At 36.9% G+C, this 21,068-nt stretch overlaps 1 protein-coding gene across 2 annotated transcripts in view; it reads left to right on the top strand.

Annotated features, from left to right (window-relative positions):
- PIGN (phosphatidylinositol glycan anchor biosynthesis class N) overlaps positions 1 to 21,068 on the top strand; it is a 229,230-nt gene that overhangs the window by 135,805 nt on the left and 72,357 nt on the right. For both annotated transcript variants that reach the window (XM_020995757.2, XM_078153336.1), the window contains exons 14-19: positions 2,184 to 2,366; positions 4,532 to 4,671; positions 8,549 to 8,648; positions 8,749 to 8,841; positions 9,952 to 10,043; positions 15,759 to 15,867. In XM_020995757.2, the coding sequence (XP_020851416.1) occupies positions 2,184 to 2,366; positions 4,532 to 4,671; positions 8,549 to 8,648; positions 8,749 to 8,841; positions 9,952 to 10,043; positions 15,759 to 15,867 (717 nt within the window). The remainder of the gene's footprint in view (positions 1 to 2,183; positions 2,367 to 4,531; positions 4,672 to 8,548; positions 8,649 to 8,748; positions 8,842 to 9,951; positions 10,044 to 15,758; positions 15,868 to 21,068) is intronic.

Genomic DNA, 21,068 nt, shown 5'->3' with positions numbered 1-21,068 from the left:
ACCCCAATTGCCTCCCCCCCCAAAAAAAAAGAGGAAATCAAATATTTTAATTGTACATAAGGGAACCAAACAGATGTGGCCCTGTACTACTTTTGCCCAATTCTCTATTCATAGGCTGGTTCAAAATGTATTCTCCTAATGATCAACTATATTGTTCCATTCTGTAAGTACCTTGGTGTCCTTGGCAACTCACTTCAAAAGACATATTTTTGGACAGGTTCAACGTAGGGATTTGTTTTGCCTGACTACATTTTGTAACAAGGCATTTTTGTTATTTTTTTTTTCTTTGGGGGGAGAGGGTGAAAGGAGGAGGGAAAAAAATAAATGCTTGTTCATTTGGAAAAATGAATTACCATCTTCCATCCATTCCTCAGCATTTTGGGAAAGAAACCTGTTGCCTATACTTTCCACCTAAATGGACCACTTCTAGTATCTCCAAATACACTTAAAATGAAATCCAGTCCCTTGTTTAACTGGATGATTCTCCAGAAACACCCACCAATGGAAGAATTCACCATGAATCATAGAGTAATAATTCTGTCTTCTTCCCCTGTCTGGGCCATCTTAATCTACCATGCACAGAAATTCACCAGTACCAGTGAGGATAGCATTGTTCACTTGGGACTAGACCTAAGGCTATCCCTTCTGACACTTGCCCAAGGATCTTAAAAAATATTGGAATTTAAGAACATTTCTGGCAAACTCCAAATAGCAAAATATCAGTCCTCATAGACCCTCACTAAGTCTGGTCACCAAAATAGTTCATAGGTTGTACAAAACATTTCTTCAGCTTGGGAGTGGCCAGACCATTTAAACCTATGTAATCATCTAAGGGATAGTTTTAAGAAATGTCTAGTTGGCCATCTGCCTCTGTCTAATATTGATTTATTCCTTACTTCCTTAGGTCTAAGGTATTGTTTTTTAGGCATAGATAGAATCCCTCCATTGCAAACTAATCTGCCTTTAACCTATCAGCATGCCAATTATCCCTAATCTTTGTGTGGTCATAATAAATGACTCCCATATGTTATCTTGGCATCCTTCTCAGCTTTTTCCTATTATACTTACCAATTTGTCATGTCTAACACTGCTTCCTTTAGTGCCTGCATTTCCCAGAATGTTATTTTATGAGTGGTTTATCCAGACCCCTTTCCATCTAAAAAATTCTTATGTTCTCAACTTGGTACCTGAAAAATATCTTGTCCGCACAGTTTATCTGAAATCCCACCTCCCATATGAATCCCAAGTGGGTCCCAATACTATATGTTGGTCAATGAATCTGTGATTAGGCAAGTGTTGCTCAATTGTCCTGTCTCCCAAGTCCAGGAGTAGCCCAAAGATTCCCAATTAATTCCCCTAGTAAGTACCATTGCATACTGGATTTAAGTGTCCAGATTATTCACATGGAATACCCACTCCATGCTTGTGTTCCACGGTGGTATCTGCATTGAGAAGCATACCATAGAGCAGGATTTCTTAAACTTTTTCCACTCTCAACCCCTTCAGTGCTTCTTAAACTGTGGGTTGCAACCCATAGATTTTAGCAGTGCTGCAGTAGAGAATGACATTAAATTCATTAAATACCACTAGTGCATAAATGGGAAATCTTTTTTTTCTCTTAAAGGGCAATGTAGGGGCAGCTAGGTGGGCACAGTGGATAGAATGCCAGCTCTGGAGTCAGGAAGACCTGAGTTCAAATCTGGCCTCAGACACTTGATCACTTGATACTTACTAGCTGTGTGACTCTGGGCAAGTCACTTAACTGCAACTGCCTCACCAAAAAAACCGGGGGGGGGCAATGGAGAGGTACCTGGTTGGTACAAGCAAGGCAAAATGTATTATAAACGAGGAATTACATATTACATAGGAGAAATGGGCTGAAGTATGATGTCAGAGAAATGTATGACTGGAAGAAAAAGAGATGGGCTGGTCATACAGGGAGAGTGAGAGAGAACCAGTAGACAGCCATGTGCTGCAGTGGTGCCCCTTCTGGATGGGCATCCCAGGGGCAAATTTGTGGAGGATGATTTGGACAAGAATGGAAGGGTATAGATAAGTTGTGATTGCTGTTGTTGGCAAAACTATGTACATCTAGTCTCAGATCCAATAAAGTATTAGAATATAAATTATATTTGTTTTAATTCTGTCCATGTCACATGCTGTTTGTTTTTCTTTTTCCCTAGATTTCTCTTTGCAAGGAGCTGATTCATCTTGCACTGGAAGGCTTGTCATATTACCACACTTACAACAGATTCTTTTTGGGCATCAGTGTTGTTATGGGTTTTATTGGATGGATATCTTTTGCTACTGTAATGATAATCAAGTCTCATTCTAGTCTGACAAGAAGTGTTGTTAAAAGTGGAAAGGTAGGTTAGAAGCCTGTAAAGGCATTAGTGTCATATAAGGAGGACTGAAATTCAATCACATCAATGGATGTTTATTTTGTATTTCCTGTGCCCAAGTCACTGCAGCAGGTGCTAATTTCATCTTCATCCTCTACTCTGAAATTTATCCATAGTGCCACTTCCCAGTCTAGAAATTTGAATTGATAATTGTTCTACAACATGAGGGTGTTGATAAAGAATAACATTTATAAAACAATTTTAGCTCAAATGTCTTACCTGCTGAATAACACACTACCACATCCTACACACTGCTGCCTGAATAATCTTTTTTTAATGTTCTCTTGATGCTTTTCTTTTTTTATACCACTGATACTTCCCAGTGATTCCATTCTCCTCTCACAAAAAAACCCCCAAATTTTCCCTTTTAATAAATAAGTACAGTCAAGCAAAACTAATGAACACATTGGCTATATGTGAAATTACATGCCTCATTCCATACCTGTTGTCTGCCACTTCTCTGCTGAGAAGCTAGAGATGTTTCCCTGTCATGTCTTTGAAGTCACAATTAGTCACTGCATCGATCGGTGTTCTGAAGTCTTTCATTGTTATTTTCCATTACATTACTGTGCGCACTGTTCTTCTCTACCTGAATAATCTTCTAAAAATAGAATTCTAATCTTGTCGTTCTTCTGACTTAAAAACCTGCACTGACTCCCAACAGCCAAGCAAATTCAGTCTGACCTTCTTAGTCTGTAATTCAGAGCCTGTCACAAACTGGCCTCAACTGATTCTTTTTAACCTAACCTCAAACGGCTCTACTACAGATTCCCAACATGTCTTCTGAAATGAACTACCTGCTTTTTTATGAACATACTTTGCTGCCTCCACACCTTTTCTCTGTTTGGAATGCCTTCACAATTTTCACCCACCTGTATCCTATCTACTCTTCAAGGCCCATCTTAAATGTCACCGCCACCATGAAGCCTTTCCTAATCCCTAGAAATAAATGGTATCTGTCTTTTGGTTCTTTTTCTATACTTATGTATACAGTACTTATGTACTCACTAGAATTATAGATATTCATGTACTTGCTTTATCCTTTCGATGAGTTGGTGAGGCCCTCGAGAACAGGGCTACGTCTTACTCATCCTTGTATTCCCTACTGGGCCAAACCCAATGATTTTAGTGTTGAGAATGTTCCAAAAATATTTGCTGAGCTACATTAAGATATGCTAAGTATTCCTAAATAAAGTATTTAGACAAGCCCAAGAAACTATCTCCAGTTCTGCAGGTGTTAAAATTAGAAGGGAAAGCTGTAGCTATATTGGTGACTGGGCCAGCAGATGACAAGTAAAGTTCAAAGTACATAAAGGCAAAAACAGTTATCCTAATTAAACCGAAACAAATGCATGGATTGTACTGTGAGAAGAACCCAGTTGATTAGAAAATCTTTCTAACCTAGCTATTTTGAAAGAATAATTGAAAATTCTTTTGTAAAAATCCCATATGTCACAAGCAAAAACTAAGAAATTCCCTTCCAATAACAGGAAAACAGAATATAAAACTAGAAAAGTTACCACTGGAATTTGTGTGCAGGCTATTGACACTATTGTGTGGTTGGCAGAACATAATAGTTTTGAGAAGCTATTTATAAAGTTATATGCAACAACATGAATAGAAGTTAAGAGATTTAGGATATTTTTACTAAGAAAAGGAAATTGCCGTTATATTTTAAAACTAATCATCATATTTTAATAAGATCAAATCAGATAAATGTACTACTTTATTTTTCAGGAATATAAAAGGGATTATTAAAAAAGATCATTCTACCAAATATTGATGACTCAATAAACTTAAGGGATATGTTCCTTAACTTAAGAGTCTGGAATTTGTAACATTGTTTCTCAAGGAAAATAAATTCAAAAGACTGGCTTAAAATCAACTTTTAGGCTACCACCTATTTTCTTGGATTTCCTATAAAAAAAGAAATTCCATGAAGTGAAAGTTTTAGTTTATTCCTCAAATTACAGTTTTTTAGATTTCGCATTTCTTGCAGTAATGCTCCATTGACCAATAATAGGGCTTCAAAAGATAGTATTATTTTACCTCCAGCTTCTAAAATTCTCTTAAGAGCAGAGTATTGTGATCTCAGCTTATAACAGCTTAAAAATGTGTTTGCTTTCCAGAATCCCCACTATCTTCTGCCATGCAGTTTTGTAGTTATTGGAGTTCTAATAGCATTCTTCCTGCTGATTCAAGCCTGTCCCTGGACCTATTACATATATTGTTTGTTACCAGTGCCAATATGGTATGCAGTTCTCAAAGAGTAAGTAACATATGATGCTGTCTTCCCCCTCTCCCCCATCTGTAATGTAGTTTGGAGCTTAGAGTTTTTAAACTTCTATCGCATTGTCTTCCCAAAACATCTACCCTCACCCAATCCCCATACCCTATTTTCATCACAGAAATAGATATCTTTAAATGATTTCAGATGATTACCTCTTTGTTTTACATTACTGTATTGACTTCTTTTTTCAATGGGGTCTTTTTTAGACAAAAGTTTCCTAATGTCCTTCATTTTTCACACAACTTGTATCCTATTTCCCCAAATCCTGTTGTATCTTCATGTTAAACCAAGACTTCTGATGACTGTTACAAAAACCTAAGCAAATGAAATTACTGTATTGAGCTTATGCAAGTCATATACCTATTGGCCTTTAATAAATGTTATTTACTCTTGGTATTCTGGTACACAGAATACCAGATCATACTACAATACATTTATTCTTCCCTCAGGCACTGATACCAGCTGGTTTGCATGATTTTTGGCATACAAACAAGCTTCTGAGAACCTCTGGTATTTTTCTGAATCTTGGCCTCTTTCTGGATGCTATGGAGCTATCATGCTTCATTGATTCCTGAAGTGTAATAAAAATGAGACTGATGTATCTCGATAACAACCCTGTGAAGTAGGTGGTGTTATTATTATCTCCATTTTAAAAATGAAGAAACTGAGGCTGTTAGGTTAAGTGTCTCGCCTACAGTCACATGGCTAGTAAGTTTCTGAAGCAGGATTTCAACTCAGGTCTTCTTGACTTCCAATCCAACAGTCTATCAAGTAGCTGGAGGAGTACTAGCTACCTCTGAAAATTAGAATTGGCCTAGACCCTAGAGCATCTCTCTAGATTATGAGAACAGTGATGTAGGTTTATGGACTAATGCCATACTCTGAAAAATCAGATTGGGTATATATGACAGGTATCCCTTGATACAAATGTTTTTATTCTGTTGTTTATCTTCTCTCGATGGAACATAGTATATGGCCTATTCAAATGGAACATGATAGGCAAATAGTTCGGAATGGTGGAATGTAGCATGATATACTGAAAAGTCATACTCATGTTAGGGAATCCAAGAACCAGAGGGCATGAAAAGGGACTTGGAGAAGGAAGTCAAAGGAGACATAAGCAAAAGCAATATTTGTCATTGTACTATGCTGTAGACTAATTGTACCGGAAGAGGACCTGGATGAAGGAGTTTGGGAAACAAAACACAAGCCTAGCACAGAGGCATGTTATAGTAGTGATGGGAGATGTCAGGTTTTCCAGACATATGTCAGAGTATTCTGTCTCTGCCAAAAACAAAGCAGCTGATACTTTTCTGACTTGCTTTAGTGATAATTCCATCCTTTAAAATGTGTACAAATTAACTGAGAAGATACTGCATTCTAGATATGCATCTCTCCCAAAAGGAGGAACTCGTTACTGGTGAAAATGATGGGAATTTTAAGGAAAAATGCCCATTCCATCTTAGAAGTTATGGTTAGAGGAGGAAAGGCATAGTTTAATGTGTAGACTTTCGGAGAGCAAGTTTCAAAGGTTTCTGGAAAAGTTTAGGTAAATTTGATGGCCTAAAATTCTACAGGTGAAATCAGTGCCTACTCCTGTTGTTGGTAGTATTCTGAAATTGTCTTCATTTGATAGTACCTATCAAATTATGATCAATATTCTTATCTACACCTTTTATTTTTCAGTAGAGTGTAAACTCCTTGAGGGCAGTATTCCCACCACTTGACGATTTGGCCTACACATAGCTTTAAGCACTTGCCAGGGACACTTCAGAACAGATTCTTCCTCAGGTGGACTAGATACTCTCTGGATTTCATTGAACTCAGATTCAAGAATCTCAGCTTTGCTATGTGTCCCACCTGCAGACCACATCGTCTCTCCGGGTCTCTGTTTCTTTAGCTGTAAAATGAAGCAGGCAATTTCTGTGTCACTTCCACCTCTAAATGTGTGATCCTAGCCTTTCCCCCAAAGTCCCCTCCTGTTTTTGTTGTGCACATCTATTTACTTCATTTAGATTATTTGCCTCATAATTCTATGCAATTTCTTCCCAGGGTAAAAAGGCTCTTGGCTTCCCAGGGTGCTATGTGAGACCAAATTGACACTTCTCTCATGGAGTATTAGTGTTAACAAATTTGAATGTGTCAAAAATATTTTGCTTGATTCATTTTTGTCATTAAAAAACTTAGGCAAAAAAAAAGCATTACAAAGAACATTGGACTTGTGTTTGGAACATCTGGGTTTGAGTCATGACTGTTCTCCCCCCTTTCTACATTAACTTCGACAAGTTGCCTCTCCTCTCTTCACTTTGATTTCTTTTCCTATAAAATGTCTACACAATCTCCAAGGTCCCTTCTAATTCTAACTTTATGTGATTCTAAAAAAAGTCTAATTATGAATTCAGGCTAGTGCATCATATGTAGTCCATTAATAACAACTTCTCCATTTTATTTTTTAATATCTAGATTAATAAAGTAGATGTATTTTTTTAAAACAGCAGGAAAAAATAGAAATCTCACAAGTAAAATCCATTATCTAATCTTCTGTAAAGTTATGTTGCTGGCAGATTTTATAGGAAGAAAAACCCCAAAATTTCACATTCCATGAAGAGTCAAGCATGGTTAAATTTTCAATGTAAGCATTTATACTTCAGAAATTGGCAAACGCTACAAATCAGAACTTGATTTATTGGTTCATTGATTGTCTAGACTTAAGAAAGTGATGGAGAAAATGTTGATAAGGCAGATTAAATGTAAAAGTGTGTCATGTGTGCATTTTTCAGAGAAGCAGTTATTAAACATTTACCATCACATCCCCCAATAAAAACTCTTCTAAATGGTTTGCAAAATGAGTTGCTTGTCATTCTCAAATGAGTGTGCATTGTGATGAGGAGAGTCCCAATTTTCTTTGATGGACTGATGCTGGCTGCTTATTCCCATATGGCACTATAGCAGTTTGTTCAGAGAGGGCTTTTTAAAAACCGGGTCATGATGATCTTTTGTAATGACCATACTTAATAAATGCGCAAAAAGGGACCTCCCACTCCCCCAAAATTGGCTAAAGCTATAGATTTTATTGGAAATATGCTCTGGTTTAAATTCACATGATATTTTTGCAAAATCCTTGTCCAGCTTATGAAAACATTATTTAGTTCAATGTAAAAGTAATATTTGAGTTTAACTCTTAACTAGAGAATCAAAATAATTTTATCGTATTGGTACAGCTAGAGTTGTAAGGTGATTTCAGAGAACTTTGTCATTTGTTGTTTTGTGTAGTGCATCTGTGTTCACTGTGTTTTTATTTCACATCTTATCTGTATCCAAAAGCTACATAGCAGTGTTGAAAGTGAAGCCAAATTTGTATTGCAAAACCATGAGCATATTCTCCAAAAGCAATCAAAAGATTGAATTAAAAGTTCCTACAATTTGAACAATAAATTGTGAACTTAGACTGATTTCTGGTTTTGAACACAGAGTTTATTCTCTTCTCTACTTCTGTCCTTCTGAATGATCCATGATTTCTTTGGGCACTCCAACAGGTGTGCCCTTTTCTGATGTAACCTCCGTACACGTTAGCAGATGATTCCTCATGAGTTGTAATACTAAAATATTTCATAGCTACTGGCCAGATTTCTCGTGATGAGCCTCTTCAAACTCAGTTGATTTGATTCCTGAACAATAGATTGTCAGATCATACAAGAAGCCTTGATTTTCAGTTTAGTTGGAACTGCCAGAGCTTATGTTTATTGGTATATCCTTTAAGAGCTTCAGCTTACCTCTTCTGCTCACGACCTATTCAATATATAACCTGATTTAAAAAAAAAATAACTTAAACATCTGACATAACCTTTTACAACAGATTCCAGGTTATTCAAGACCTGATCACATCATTATTGACCTTTTCTGGAAAACATTCAGTTGTGTTTTTACTAGTTTTCACCCTGGGGATCGAAATATTAGTAAGTAAATACCACATTGCTATATTTTCCAATTTTCAGAGATTTATTTTGAATATTAAATGATCTGTTTGCCCATCTATTTTGTAAAATGTCTTATTAGGTTCTCAGCTTTTTCTACCGCTACATGCTTACTGCTGGTCTTATTACAATTGCGTGCTGGCCATTTTTCACACAACTCTGGATTCAAGCAAAGGTATAGTGTAAACCTGAATTAATTTTGACATTTGTTAAATGAGTAATTATTTTGTCTTTCCACTTTCCTAAACTGAATGTGATATCTGTTTTTTTTTGGAAAAGATGGATATTTTTCTTCATATTAACTAAAAAACCTAATCCTTATTAACCTAGTTTCTTTTATTGACTTTTTGGATTTTATAGTGCCTATTACCAAAGGACTGAGGCTACATTCACGATATCTATTAATTTCCCTAGTCTTTCATGTGAAAATGAACAAACTAGGTGATGACTGAAGCAATTTGAAAATATATCTGACTTGTCATTCTTTGAATTACTTATTTAAAATTCCTTTAACCTTAAATGGTTGGATGATATAACAACTGAAAAGTCGCCTAAGACAAGTAATATAGTAAAATGGAAAATATGCTATGTTGGGAGTTAGGAAACTTAGATTCTATTATTGACTGTCTACTTAATCTTAAATATCTCAGTTTTTCCTCATCAATACTTGTCCCAAACTACCTCGAAGAGATATTATGAGGATAAATGAAACTGTTATCAACAGTTTTAATACTTACTGTGGACATGCAACAAATATGAAAAAGATATACTATCAGTTCAAGAGGTTATAATTTTAAATAACCCATTCAGTGATTAAGGCTAGGTAAGAAAAGAGGCAAAAAAAATGGCCTCTTTTACCTACTCAAAAAAAAAAATCAATCTGGGAGGAAGAAAGACCCTCAGGGTTTCTGGCCAAAATAGAAACAATAGTGATTGTGCTGAAGACTGAGTGAGAATAAAGATACATTCTATGAACCCGACATGACCTGATCCTTCCTGACCTTTTTATGTTGTGTCCTAGCCAGCTGTTTTCAAGGACATCATCTTGTATTTTCCTCATAGCATACAAAATTTGTTTGTTTTTGTTAGACCAGCTATTTAAAAATAGATGTATTCAAAATGGTTTGCATAAATAAAATTAAAGTTTGGAATTCTTTTAAATGTTTTGTCCTAAACATAGTTCTGCAGTATAACAAGGACAGGAGTAATGCTGCTATTTAGTCTGTTCTACACCATGCTTATCCAAAGGCAACTAAAGAATTTGTTGTTTTTTTCTTTGTTTCAGATAACATCGCTAGGTTGGACTCTCTTCTCTTTACTGCTCGCAGTGTTTCCACTATTGCCTGTTTTAGGACGCGAGCCAAATATCACTCTAGTGTAAGAGCAATATTTCTTTTAAAATACAATTCTCTTCCTTTTTAAACATTTTGAGCTGAGTTCTGTAATTGGGTCTTGCATTAAAAGTTACCTGGAATTGAAAATTATAGTATCATATGGAATCTTTAGAAATCATTGCTTATCAGTTTTGAATTTGGGAGGCTCCATTGGCTCTTTCTGCATTTCTATTGGCCAAATTGCTCTACTTAGTTCCTGAGTGACAAGCCACTTCTTGCTGAGATGATATGTACTAAGCTGAGGCTCGTATCTGCCAATTACAATTTGGTCCATTCCTCTGACTTCAGGTGGTTTAAAAAACATATTTAAGCTATTTCAGTTGAAAATTTCTATTCTTTTTATTTTTCTTTAAAGACTTCTGTAGAATGAATCTCAGCAAACTCCTTTCACAGGCTTTCTACATTTTAATCACTTTCACTGTAAAGAAATACTTTCCGACCTTAATTTCTTATGCTACTGTTAAATAGATTTCTTTTTTTTTCTAATATAAGTGACTTTGGAAAATGGGTTTCCATGTCCAGACAATGACATAGAAAACTATTCTGAAGTATAATAACCTTACTTTAAAACTGTTATCTAATGATCTTCTTCATTTGGGGCTAGGGCAGGAGGGGAGTTGAATTCAGTAATCCCTATTTCCTTTTTTACATTTCCTCATCCTAATCCTAATCATCCTCATTACTCTTTTCTTTTTCTTAAAGTTGATGAATTTGCATATGTATCTGATCCCTAAGTGATTCCTTGTCTTTTTCAGTTTAAGGAATCTTTGCAAAACAATTGTAAAAATACAGTACATGTCATTTTTATGGTGGTATATATTCACAATTGTAATAACCTCAACAGAAGTGAGCAGAATTATTATTCCTGTTGTATGTGGGTTAGAAAACAGGAAATGCCTCACATTAGAAAATCCAGTAGTAGAACAAAAGGTACAACTAAAATTTTTAATCTTAATACAATGGTGTTTGACTTGTCAGACCATCAACTAGTTATAGCAAATGTCAGAATCAATATCAAATTAGGATAAAGGATGAAGATAAGAAGATATCTCTGCATATACTTGCAACAGTGTCAACTTGGTCTATTCAAATAAACCATTTTTTAAAAAAAAGAAAATGGGAAAAAGGCAAAACCATTTAATCTCTTTGAGAGAAAAATGTGGCAGCCAAGGGCAAAACCAGTTTAGAATACCAGCTTACTTGTAAAACACCACATTGGAGGGTGGCAGAACATTACTAGTAATATTGCCTCATAAAACAGCAAGATGAGTAGAGGCAAAAGGAAATTTGCAGAAGCTTGCCATGAGGGCGAACTGAGGCGTATGATCTTAAGAGTATTTCTGGGCAGTGACCTGGTCCTAGAATTGAATAAGAGGAATAATAAAGCCCAGATTGCATTTGGGAAATTGCATGTCACTTTTAACATTATCTCTCCATGATGCTTTTTGTTTGCAAATATTGGAATACTGTAGCATCTGAGGAATCAAAATTGTGGGTGACAGGTTGTGGGGCAGAAGAGAGATAAATGGTGGTGGGCACAAGTATGCTGCAGTATGTTTCTGAAGATAACCTGTGTCCAGTAAGTGTCAAAGGGAGATCATTCAGGAAATGTAGGACTGGAAAAGGAGGTAGACAAGTCAAGTAGCATGAGCATAGCAGGTAACAGATTGACAGCTGAGTACTCCCCCAGAATACACAAGATGTCAAAAGACCTCAAGGAAGGCTTGTAGCATCCTCAGGAGATCTGCTGTGGGGGTTCTATGGGAGAACATGAATTAGAGTCACATAAGATGAGAAGGGGTGGATTGGTTGTAATGATGGTGAGAGCATTCAATTCATATCAATGAGATCCATTTAAGTATTAAAATATATAAACCACATTACTTTGGGGTGTTAAAGACATTTGTTAAAATGTTAAAAAAAATTTTGTATCATCCATTAATTTTGAAAAATGTGAAAATTTGAGACAGAAGTAAAGGAGCATATTAATTATCTGGCTGTTTCTCTACCTTGTCACATTTTCTAGCTATTAACAATTTTTATTTTCCCTCAGATCCCTTTCTTGCCTCTTTCTCGTGTTTCATTCTCAGTCACATTTTTTGAATTCCTTCTGCTTTCCTCACATCAGTTCCCTCCCTCCCTGCCAATCCTGCTTAAATAGTACAAAAATACTTTTGCAGGATATAACATACTAAAGTGAGAAGAAATTCTATCTATAGGCTAAAGAGATCTCTCCTTCCTATTTACTGTAATATTGTCAGAAGTAGGAGGTTTAAACAAAAATTATGAGTAGCACATGAAAAATCCATTTTGACAAAAGGATTTTAATATTTATTAAAACTTTACTGACTCTGAGAGCGGAGAGTTCTTAGGTGATGTGCCTTTTTCTTTGTTTTCAAGTATCTCTATGAGCCAGTTCTTCATTTTTAAGCATTAAGATGTTATCTCATATTTTATGATCAGTTTTCACACACTTCTTCCAAACTTCTTAGCCATGTCTGTTTTTTGTAAGACCACAAAGGCAAATTAATATGAAAAGTCTTAGGGTGGGGTAGCTAGGTGGTACCATGGATACAGCATGGGCCATGGGGTCAGGAGGACCTGAGTTCAAATGCTGCCTCAGAAACCTACTAGCCGTATGACCCTGGGGGAGTCACTTAATCCCAGTTGCCTCAAAAAAAAGTATTTAGTATTATTGCAATTAAAGGCCTCAAATCAGAGAATCTAGTATCTCCCCTGTTTAATTCAGTAAACATTAAGTGCCTACTCTGTGCCAGGCCCTGTGCTAAGCATTGGGATACAAAAAGAGGCAGTAGACAGTCCCTGAACTCAAGGAGCTTGCAGTCTATTATTTCTGTACCAGGAAAATCTAAATAATTTAGAATTCTTATCTCTAACCAGATTAGTTAACTACACATCACCAAGATTTTTTTTTAATTTCCCACAAATGCTGATGAACAAATGACTTTTGAAAATTCCCAATTCTGTTTTTTCTTATGTTCTTTTCAGTTAATTTGTCACTGCTGTGATTATCCTTTGACCTGTACTAAGTTTTCTCATTGAGATTCCTCTTCACATTTAATTCAACAAGCATTTAACAAGTTCTTTCTCTATGTTGTCCACTGTGGCAGCCCCCAAAATCAATACAATAAATAAAGAAACTGCCCTGGTACTCTCTATAACTGTCCTATTTAAAAAAGAAGAAGAATATGATAAGAACATGAGAGGTACAAACAAAAGTTGAGAAGTTGGCTTAAGAATCAGAGTATCCTTTGAAGGATAAGAAGAGTCCAGCAAGCAGAACTGGGAGGATGGGGAAGAATTCCAGGCAATAGAGAGAGTTTGAGCAAAGGTAGAGGGGTGGGAAAATGCATAACCAAGGGATAGCTAGTAGTCCAGTTTGGTTGGAGTTAGTATGTGAATGAGAATAATGAGACAAGACTGGAAAGGTAAAGCAAAGCCAAATTATCCTTATCATCAGCCAGTCAGTCAAGTCAGTCAATCAACATAATTGATGGCATTTATTAAGTACCTCCCATGTGCCAGACCCCAGAGAATACAAAGAAAAGCAGAAATCATTCCCTCATCTTTAGGAACTCACAGTCTAAAGGGGAAGGCGACATGCAAACAATATATACAGGAAATATTGGAGATTAATTTATTTTATTTTGATTTAATTATTTAATTTCATTTAATTTATTCCCAGACTGGGAAGGACTTCTTATAAAAGGTGGGATTTGAATTGAGTCTTGAAAAAGTGTGGAGGTGAAAATGAGGAGGGAGAGAATTCCAGGCATGGAAGATGGTGAAAATGAACAGTCAGAAGATGGGGTGTCTAATTCAAGAAACAGCAAGGAAGTCAGTGTCACTGGATTGTGGAATATGTTGTAGTGGGGGTGGGGGATGGAGAAGTTAGATTTAAGAAGACTGGAAAGGTAAGATGGGGTAGCGGGGTATAAAGGTCTTTATAAAGGATGTTATGCTTGATGCTGGAGGTCTTATCACCTGTGCTGTTGAGCCTTCCCTAACCACTTATATTTACTAAATTGTGTAAATAATAATTGCTAACTTTTATATAACATTTACTATATATCGGCAATTATGCTAAGTACTTTACAATTATAATTTCATTTGAGCCTCACAATAACTCTGGGAGGTAGGTGCTATTACCATCCCATTTTACAGATTCTTCCTGACTCCAGGCCCAGCACTCTATCCGTAATGAATACGCACACATGCATTCACACACTAGAGTAAGCTCCTTGAGGCAGAGATTATTTTGTCTTTTTCTTTGTATCCTTAGAGCCCAGTATAGTGATTTGCACAAACAGGCAGAGAAAGGACTCCTAGGGGCCTATGTGCCTTTGTGACCCTTGGGCAAATCATTTGACTACTCTGGGCCTCAGTTTTCTCATCTGTAAAATGAGGTAGTCAGACCAGATGACTCCCATGGTCAGTTCCATCTCTAAATCTGTATTTTAATGATCCTATTTAATAAATGTTTAAATGGAGAAATTTTTCCCTCCATCAGATCAGACAGAGATCTAAAATTAGAAGTGACCTCAGAGGCCACGTAGTCCAACCTCCTCATTTTATAAATGATAAAAGAGGCCCTCTGAGGTGAGATCACATGCCAGATGTAACTTAGGTGATACGTAGAAGAATTGGATTTTAAAGTCTAGTATTCAGTTGTGTATACATTCCCATACCAGACACAAGAGAGAACCCCCTCCCCCCCAAAAATCGAAATTGCTACTATCTTCAATGAATTTACAGTGAGTGTGTATGTATATGTATTTACATATATTTGTGTTTGCCATTATACGGTTGAAGAAACTGGTTTACACAGGATTACTAATAAAAAAACATTCTAAAAAGAAATCCAACTAAAACCTAAGAAATTAAAAAATTTTGATTTTATCTAGGTCTCTAAAAATGTTTGTTCTTAAAAAAAATCTGTCTCAAGAAAAAGAGAAATTTAACAGATAGAGTGCTGGACTTAGGGTGGTCCAGAAAGCTGGATCTGGAGTCAGAGGAGCTGCTACCTGTTCCTCTGTGTCCCTCAATTCCTCATTAAGGGAGTTAGACCACATGACTTCTGATGTCTCTTCTAGCTCTAAATCTGTGATCCCATGATTCAGGAGGACTTGGATTGAGTTCTCAGCTTTGATATTTACTGTTCATACAACCCTGGGCAAGTAACTTAATCTCTCTATGCCTCAAATATTGCCCTAGATTTTATCTACTAAGTCATAGATGAATTTTAAGTCATGAAAAGGTTACAGTGATATGGCGAATCTACCCTACTGAAATCACAGCTATTTCTCTTATTTGTCTCACAATATGTCAGTCATTAGGCATAGGTATTTTTTATGGTTAGCTCTTTTTTGTTTGTTTGTTTGTTTTTTGGTGAAGCAATTGGGATTAAGTGACATGCCCAAAGTCACACAGCTAGTGAATGGTATGTATCTGAGGCCAGATTTGAGCTCAGGTCCTCCTGACTCCAGGGCCAGTGCTCTCTCCATTGTGCCACCTAGCTGCCCCCATGGTTAGCTCTTGATCATGGCATATGATAAATGGTTCATTATCAATGAAGTTCAGAGAACTTCATTACCTTGTACATAGATGGTGCTCTGAAAATATCTTATGAAATTCATAAAAGGATTTTTTAAAAGGAACTTTATTTTACTTTTCACAGAACAGGAGCAGGTTTGCTCATTTTTTTGATCTCCTTGTCATCATTTGCATATCTCTGGAAAAGGAAAAGTAAATATATATGTGAAGATCTGCCAGTACATCTGTGTCAGGTAAGTTCTGAATCTTCATTGTAATTGATAATTACAGAATTTTTATATGTAAGAATTATTCAAAGAACATTGAAAATTAAATCGTGTTCCAAATGATGCAATTCTATATTCTGTACTGCTCAATTTCCCAGAGGTCCCCAAGTGAGAAAGGGATCGAAGTCAGATAAAAATGCTGTGAGAATAAAGTCAGGCAGTTGCTAACCTGTGAAAATGCTCTTGGTTTTGCAGTTGTGCTGATGCATGCTCTTTAACCATACTGGTAAATACTAGGATTAAGATTATGCCCTGTACAAATTTACGGCTCAGTTCAGCCAAACACATGCTTACTGAGCACTTGCTGCAGTATGTGAAAGAACTGGAAAGAAAGGGATGAGAAACCAGGGTAAATGAATTCCTTTCCTTGAGAAATTTAAACTTATCTCCATGATAATTTAACAGAAAATTTTAGTAATTAATTAATGGGTTTTCACTTTTCATTCTTAGTGATGACTCCATTGTGGTCTCAGTTCTTCTTAATCTATTTTTTGTTTGTTTTTGTAAAGTAACATGCTAGAGGTATGAAAGATGTATAAAATGCTACAAGGATGTGCTAACATTTCCTACATTTGAGCATTTGTGTCACACTGTAAAAAGAATTATAAATGTAATAAAATTGACTTTATTCATTGAAAAGAACATTGACTCTGGAGTCAGAGGTCTTGAATTCAAACTCTGCCTTTGATGCTTATTACCTGTGTGAACTTGGACAAGTCATCTAACATCCCTGGGCTTCAATACCTTTATCTGTAACAGGATGGAGTTTTAGTAGATGGTATATGAGACCCTTTCTAGCTCTTGATCTGATCTTTTATCTTTCTTATTTCTATTGAACTGACTTTCTAAAGGAGTGGCTTAGAAAAAAATCAATGTTGTAACTTCCACTGCTTACACAAGGTTTTATTATTTTCCCTGTGTCTGCATAGTAAAAAGCGAAGAATGGAAAATTATACAATAATTTTTTAACTCAGCCAACCTGAATAATTTTCAGATCCAATTTTTTTCTTTTTAATTTTTTTTTTCAATTTACCATCCATTATGATTAATAGACAGGTAAGAAACAGTCAGGGAAAGAGGGCAAAAAATGTCATTGTGAGGTGAAAGAAACGGGAGGTCAGAACTTGGGTTGGGGTTACCAGTCCAGCCTCTACCTGACTAGCCAGCCCTTCTAGATTGCTGATGAGTGACCATCCAGGCCTCAGCTCGAGGTCACCTGTGAAGGAGAACCCAGAGCCTTCCCAGGCAGCCTATGCTACTGGGAGGCTGCTCTGTAGGGAATTTCTGTTTCCATCTATCAATTCTGAATCTGCTTTTCTTTGACTTCTACCCATGACTCGTAGTTCTGTTCTCAGAGAATAAGCAGAGCAAGCACAACTCCTATTCCACATGACAGCCCAATAAAGAGAGCTCCTCCTGTTTAGCACAGTGTCTGGCACATGTTGTTGTTGAGTTGTTTTTCAGTCACGTCAGACTCTTTTTGGGGTTTTCTTGGCAAGGATACTGGAGTGGTTTGCCATTTCTTTCTCCAGCTCATTTTACAGATGAGGAAACTGAGGCAAACAGGGTTAAGTGACTTGTCCAGGGTCATACAGCTGGTAAGTGTCTGAGGCCAGATTTGAACTCAGGAAGATGTATTCCTGCCTCCAGGCCTGGCAGTATATCCACTGTGCCACCTAGCTGCCCATCTGGCATGTAGTAGGTACTATATAAATGTTCATTCCCTCCTTCCCTTCCCTCTCATTATTCTTCTCTTCTCCAGAGAACACATCTCCAGTCCCTTCAGCTAATCCTTGTCTGGCATGATTTCAGGTCCCTTTGCCACCCCGGTCACCTGTCTCTCAATGGAACCTAAGATTGTATTAGCTTTTTTGGCTCCCGTGTCACACTGTTGACTTACATACAGTCCAATAAAATCCAGACTCTTTTTGTGCAAACTGTCATCTAACCATTTCTAGCCCATCATTTTCTTGTGCAGTTGATTCTTTGACATCAAATGCAGAAATTCAGATTTATCACTATTAAATGTCACCTAATTAATTTCATAGGAATTAAAGCTGGAAGAGACATTATGAATCATCTAGTTCTACCCCTTCATTTTACAGATGAGAAAACTGAGGCCCAAAAAGTTTAGATGATTTGACTATAGTAACAAAACTGGATTTGAACCCAGGTCCTTTGACCCAGTGCTCTTTCTATCACATTGTGCTGCCTTAAGTGTTTTTTGGATCCTTCTGTCATCTAAAATGTTAGCTATGTTAGTTAAGGTGTTAATGATCTGCATGTTTGATAAGCAAGCTATGCAGAGCTTGATTCTTGTCAATGATAAAAATGTAAACAACATAGGGACAGGCCCAGGTTGCAGAGGCCTTCCCCTGCAGAGGACAAATCTCAGTCTGGTTGTTCAAAGAGTTCTGAATCTACCAAATTACACTGTCACCTAATTCATATAATCTTGTCCACAAGAATAGCATGAAGGATTTTGTGATGTGCCATACTGAATTACAGGCATGTTGTGCTTGTCTCATTCCCCTCTTCTTCTAATCTACCTATCCTGTTAAAAAACAAAGTAGCTTAGCCAGATATGACCTGTCCACATGCAGCCATCCTCGATTTTAGCAATTATTGTCTCCCTTCAAAGATACTCTTAAACCAGCCTGTTCATGATATACCCCTGATGCAGAGTCAAGATGGCGGGAAGAATTAAAGCTGAACTTCCCCCTACACTTCATTCCAAACAGATCTAGAAAGCGTACCCGCCCATGTAACAATTGAGAAATCCAAGAAAAAAAAAATTACAGCGAGCCACTGAATCGTTTTTCAAGCTCAGGTCAGCATAAAGAAGACAGATCTATGGACACTGAAGAGGGGAATGTCTAGCCAGGAATGGCCATGTAAAGAATACCAGTGCAAGGAGAGGCTGTGTACCAGGATAAGAAGAGGCCCCAAATGCAGCACAGAGGGGCAAAAATTTGTGTGGGACACAGGAACAGGTGCCACCTGGCAGTTCTGTCACTTATTACCCAGTTCCAGATCACAAATCCAGGGTAGAATGAGCAGAAGACTCATCAGAAGATTCAGGTGGGCAAGAGGATCAGTCTTGGGCCCTAGGCCATGTACTAAACAAGAAACAAGCTCAGAATTAAAGAGCATCTGTGTGGCTTGGACCGCAAGAGTAGATTAGGTTCTTAGATCCAACTTCCAGCCCAATATGAAGCCAGCAGTAAAATAACTAGGCTAGGAATCCCATACTAAAAGGGAGCCAGTAAGGGTGTTGATTTGACCCATAGGAGCTTTCCAGGCTGACAAGGAGTTGAATCCAGCATCAGTCTACTGAAATTTCAAATGAGTAAGCACACAGGTATACTACTCAGACCCAAACTCAGGTCAGGAGTTTACAAAGCTCAGAGCAGGACAGAAATCAGACTTTGCCCTGAACAGACCATTTTGGGAACACTGAAAGTTTATAGATCTCTAGTATGAGTTGTGCCTGAGATTCTGGAACAGCTCAGCACTCAATATGCTAAGGAATTAGAAATTGAGGAGATGCCCTTCAACTGGGTAATGGCTGAACAAATTGTGGTTTATGATTTTAATGGAATGCTGTTGTGCTATAAGAAATGAGCAGAATGGGGCAGCTAAGTGGCCCTGAAGTCAGGAGGACCTGAGTTCAAATCGGGCCTCAGACCACATACTTGACACTTACTAGCTGTGTGACCCATGGCAAGTCACTTAACCCCAATTGCCTAAATAAAAAAAAAGAAAAAGAAGAAGAAGAAAGAAAGAAAAAAAAAGAAATGAGCAGGCTGATTTCAGGAAAAAAACTGGGAAGACTTATACAAACTGATACAAAGTGAAGTGAGCAGAACCAGGAGAATATTGTACATAGTAATAGAAATATTGTATGATGATCAACTGTGAATGACTTAGCTGTTCTCTGGAATACAGTGATCTAAGACAGTTCCAAAGGACTCATGATGAGAAATGCCATTATCTACATCCAAAGAGAGAACTTATGGAGTTTGAATACAGATTGAAGCATACTGTCCTTCATTTTGTGTGGTGTGTGTGTGTGTGTGTGTGTGTGTGTGTGTGTGTGTGGTGTTTTTTATCTGTGTCTTCTGTCACTACATGACTAATATGGAAATATGTTTTGCATAACCTATATCAAACTGCTTACTGTCTCAGGGAGGGGGAAGAGGAAGAGAGAAGGAGGGAATTTGGAACTCAAACTTTTGAGAAATGAATGTTAAAAATTGTCTTTACATGTAATTGGGGGAAAAAAAACACAAAATATTATTTAAAAAAGCACTCACCATGCCAAGAAAAGCAGTAGGACTACCCAAGACATTTCCTCTAGTAGTGTACAGAACCCAGCCCTAACAAGTCTTAAGTCAGGAAGTAGATTGGAAGAATAAGCAAACAAAAAACCAATCCCTGTGGTGACATTCAAGGCACAGGAAAGAATGCCACCAAAACATCTACAAGCCAAGACCCAAAAGAATACACAGTTTGGGTATATATTCACATTGGAAGAGTTGAAGCAAAAGGTTTGGGTATTTTTTTTAAAGAGTTAAAAGTGTTCTTATAAATAAATTGAGAGCACTAGAAGAAAAAAATTAGAAGACAAATAAAAGCTAGGAAGAAAGAATTGGAAAAGGAATTAACAGCTTGGCACATAAAGATGTACCAAAACTTACCCAAGCAACAAACCACCTGAAAATTAGAATGGATCAAATAGAAGCTGCTGACTACTTGCAACAGCAAGAAATACTAAGACATAAGACAAAGTCTTAGTATGTAATAGGATGTTTCATAGCAAAAACAACCACCTTGGAAAACAGATTAAGGAGAGAGAAATTAAAAATCACTTGCCAACCTGAAAGCTATGATTTAAAAAAAAATACCCCAGATGTTGTATTTCAGGAAATCATAGTACTGCCCCAGATGTCTTCGAACTAGAGGGCAGTGTGCAAGTAGAAAGAATCTACCTGTCACCTTCTGAAAAGAAGTGGCAAAATGAAAAATCCTGGGAATATTGTCACCAAAATCTAGTTCCCAAGTGAGATTAAAAAAAAAAATACTGTAAGATGCCACAAAGAATTCAAGTACTGAGGAACCAGTCAGTATCATGTACTATTTAACAGCCACCAGTATAAAAGAACAGA

This window comes from Phascolarctos cinereus, unplaced genomic scaffold, assembly GCF_003287225.1.
Source record: "Phascolarctos cinereus isolate Bilbo 61053 unplaced genomic scaffold, phaCin_HiC Scaffold_4;HRSCAF=312, whole genome shotgun sequence".
In the NCBI taxonomy this organism is placed as follows: domain Eukaryota; kingdom Metazoa; phylum Chordata; class Mammalia; order Diprotodontia; family Phascolarctidae; genus Phascolarctos; species Phascolarctos cinereus.
The sequence above is the reverse complement of the archived record's forward strand: the minus strand, read 5'-3'. Positions and strand labels throughout refer to the sequence as shown.